At 41.0% G+C, this 3,365-nt stretch overlaps 1 protein-coding gene across 1 annotated transcript; it reads left to right on the top strand.

Moving 5' to 3' along the window:
- The first annotated feature begins 222 nt into the window (after positions 1-222).
- Positions 223-2,938, top strand: LOC126593748 (protein PSK SIMULATOR 1-like). The gene is made up of 2 exons (XM_050259863.1): positions 223-437; positions 817-2,938. Exon 2 carries the CDS (start codon positions 880-882, stop codon positions 2,584-2,586), a length of 1,707 nt encoding a protein of 568 aa, XP_050115820.1. The 5' UTR covers positions 223-437; positions 817-879; the 3' UTR covers positions 2,587-2,938.
- The last annotated feature ends 427 nt before the right edge of the window (positions 2,939-3,365 follow it).

The raw sequence follows: 3,365 nt of genomic DNA, 5'->3' as shown, positions 1-3,365 counted from the left end.
CATTTTTAATGAAAAGCCCTTTTTAAAGGTATAGTGAATAGTAACAGAGAAATGTATAAATATGATTTTTCGTTAAAAATGAAGAGTACTAAGAGTGTTTTGTTAAAACCCCCTAAAAATAATATTAGAAATGAAAAGAACCGGACCATTGGTATTCCACAAGGGGCAACGTAATATCCTGTTTTTCACCTCGATTGGACCGGTTACGACTCGTTTCGGACTCTTTTCGACTTAAGATTTGTCTCCCCTGTTTTTCTCCGCGTTGCGGGCGCGGCTATTTGTACGCAGGTGGAGCGTACGGTCAAAACCTACGCACTCCCTCCCACTCCAACCCCCAAACGCTCAAACCTTCCTCCTCCTTCCTCTCTTTCTGTAGCTCAGCCATGTTTGTTTAATTCTGCGCTTCAGATCAATGTCAAGCTTGTTCGAGTAAAACGGTGAGTGTTCTTCCTACTGTAACTGTAAGTATGCACAGCGTTAGTACCAGTGTATATGCTTGTGTTAGTGTATTGATGTTTGAATCTGTGAGGGCTGTTTGGTTGGTAAGAAAATGTTGTAATTCTTGTGTTTTGGACCCGGGAAATTATCACTTTCTTTATTTGATTTTTGGGTATTTAATGTCTTAACAAGCAACCAAATGAAGGGTTAAAGCCATGATTGTTTTATATTTGTGTATGGTTTTACTATTGAGCTAAGATATATTATGGGATTTAGGGTTGATTCCATGAAATTTCTGTGTTTTTTGGGGGTCAAGAAATTGTGATTTTGTTTTGTGTTTAACAATATAATATAGTTGTACTTCTTTTTTTGGGACAGGAAAGGGATCTACTGAGGTTTCTGATTAGGGTTAGTTTCGCACTTTGAGGTGTATGTGCTTAAATGGGGGGTGAGATAGTCTCTGGGTCCTGGATTGGTAGTTTGAGGTTCTCATGGAGTCGTTTGGCGGAGGCTGACAAGCCAGTGATTGGAATTCTGGCATTTGAAGTTGCGGGGTTGATGTTAAAGATGGTTAATTTATGGAATAGTGTGAGTGAGAATGAGATGCTTAGGTTGAGGGAAGAGATTGTTAACTTGATTGGGGTCAGAAGGCTTGTGTCTGACAACGATGATTACTTGATGGAACTTGCACTGAATGAGATAATTGAGGATTTGGGATATCTGGCAATTTCTGTCGTCAGGCTTGGGAAGAAGTGCACTGACCCTGTGTATCACCGTTTTGAAGAAATTTTCGAGGACCCTGTCGAGAATGGTTTTCAGTGGCTTGGATGGGCTTACAGGTGGAGCAAAATGGAGAGGAAAGTGAAGAAAATGGAGAAATTTGTTGAGGCTACAATGCAATTATCGCAGGAGCTGGAAGTGCTGGCAGAGCTTGAGCAAACTCTGAGGAGAATGCGCGCTAATCCTGAAGTAAATCGGGTAAAATTGCTTGAGTTTCAACAGAAGGTAATGTGGCGGCGTCAAGAAGTGAAAATTTTACAAGATACGTCTCCTTGGAGTAGAACGTATGATTACATTGTCCGACTTTTGGCAAGATCCCTTTTTACAATGTTAGAGAGGATAAAGCTGGTCTTTGGATTTAATCAAATGGCTTTGGGAGAGGGAATGGATAGCTCTGAAGTTATCAATTCTGTTTGTCTTTCCCGCAGTCATTCATTTTCTGCTCTTATGCACTCTTCCGTTCATCCATCTGATGGTAATCCATGTGGGTTCTATTCTGGACCTCTTGGGAGGACTCTTACAAAGCCGAGGCTTAATGCTGGCAAGAATATAACAAACAAGCAGCGGCAAGCTCATCACCAGTCATCCATCCAACATGGAAGTTATTCCCATCTAAAACCCAAACGGTTTGCTCATGTTCGGTCTTTTAAAGAATGTGTGACAGGTGGAAGCAATTCTCCTGTTCTTGAGAGCTGCAAGCCAGATATGGGTGGTTCTATGAGGTTGAGAAGTACCGGTATCAAACATTTTGATAACTTAAAGTACACGCATATGGGTTCTCAATCTTTCAGCCACGGCATCTATTCTAAACTGTCCCTGTTCAGTTCAAAATGCACACTATTGAATGCTCCACCATCTACCCTTGGCGATGCTGCTCTAGCTCTCCATTACGCATATGTGATAGCTTTGATTGAAAAGATAGCTTCATCACCTCACTTGATCAGCCTTGACGAAAGATCTAATCTTTACAATATGTTGACCACAACCATAAGAGCTGCTCTGAGAGCTAGACTAAAGTCATATGCCAAAACTATGGGCTCATCTGTGTATAATCCTGCCCTTGCAGGAGAGTGGAATCGAGCAATGGAGCAGATCTTGGGATGGCTTGCTCCACTCGCCCATAACATGATACGGTGGCATTCTGACCGCAATATTGTGAAGCAGCAGGAAGTTTCCAAGACAAATGTGCTTCTGGTCCAGACCCTTTACTTTGCAAGTCAGGCTAAAACTGAAGATGCAATTACAGAGCTTCTCATTGGTCTGAACTATATGTGCATGATTGACGAACTTAATAGGAAGGCTATGCGAGACGCTGGTGGCAGCCGGCCATACGATGATTATATGCTCAAGCAGGATGAAATTGCTTAACAAATTCTGCAGATGGCATTAGCGGATTTTGGACTTGCACAGGTCTATAAGATGGAGATGTTCATCAATAAAGTGGTTTAGAGAAGCATGAGTTACTAGACAACACTTCCAAGAAGTAGTTTTAAGTGATCAGAAATCGAATTACTCCACTCTTGAGATGTTTAACACATCAAATTAACACGTTTCGCTTCTGTTTTGCTGTTTAGTTCTTCTTCTTGGAACTCAACGATTCTTTCGTTTGTTCATATGTTGGATGAATTGGGGGCCTATGGTCAGTTTCTTGTAAAGCTTATCTTGTAATACGAAACTCTGTGGCATCACGAATAGGTATATTTGCACTGATCTTTTGACATATCCGTAGCTACATTCATTTAGTCAGATTGATTGCATCTTTTTAGTTATTCTATAAAGGATATGTATGAAGGAGCAAAGACTGCTGTAAGAACTCATGAAGGACAAACCGAAAGCTTTCCCATAACTGTAGGATTACATCAAGGCTCATCCTTAAGTCCTTACCTTTTTGCGTTGGTAATGGATGAGTTAACAGGACATATTCAAGATGATATTCCTTGGTGTATGCTTTTCGCAGACGATATAGTGTTGATAGATGAAACTCAGGAAGGGGTAAATGCAAAGCTTAACCTTTGGAGAGAAGTGTTGGAATCTAAAGGTCTTCGCCTAAGCCGATCAAAGACAGAATATATGGAGTGCAAGTTCAGTGCAAATGGAGGCCAAAACGAGTTAGGGGTGAGGATCGAAGATCAAGAAATACCAAAGAG

The sequence above is a fragment of the Malus sylvestris genome, chromosome 12 (genome assembly GCF_916048215.2).
Source record: "Malus sylvestris chromosome 12, drMalSylv7.2, whole genome shotgun sequence".
In the NCBI taxonomy this organism is placed as follows: Eukaryota; Viridiplantae; Streptophyta; class Magnoliopsida; order Rosales; family Rosaceae; genus Malus; species Malus sylvestris.
Note: the sequence above shows the minus strand (reverse complement) of the source record. Positions and strands in the feature narration are given on the sequence as shown.

Coding starts and splice junctions, on each gene's coding strand:
- LOC126593748 (XM_050259863.1), top strand. CDS start 880: ATGGGGGGTGAGATAGTCTCTGGGTCCTGGATTGGTAGTTTGAGGTTC.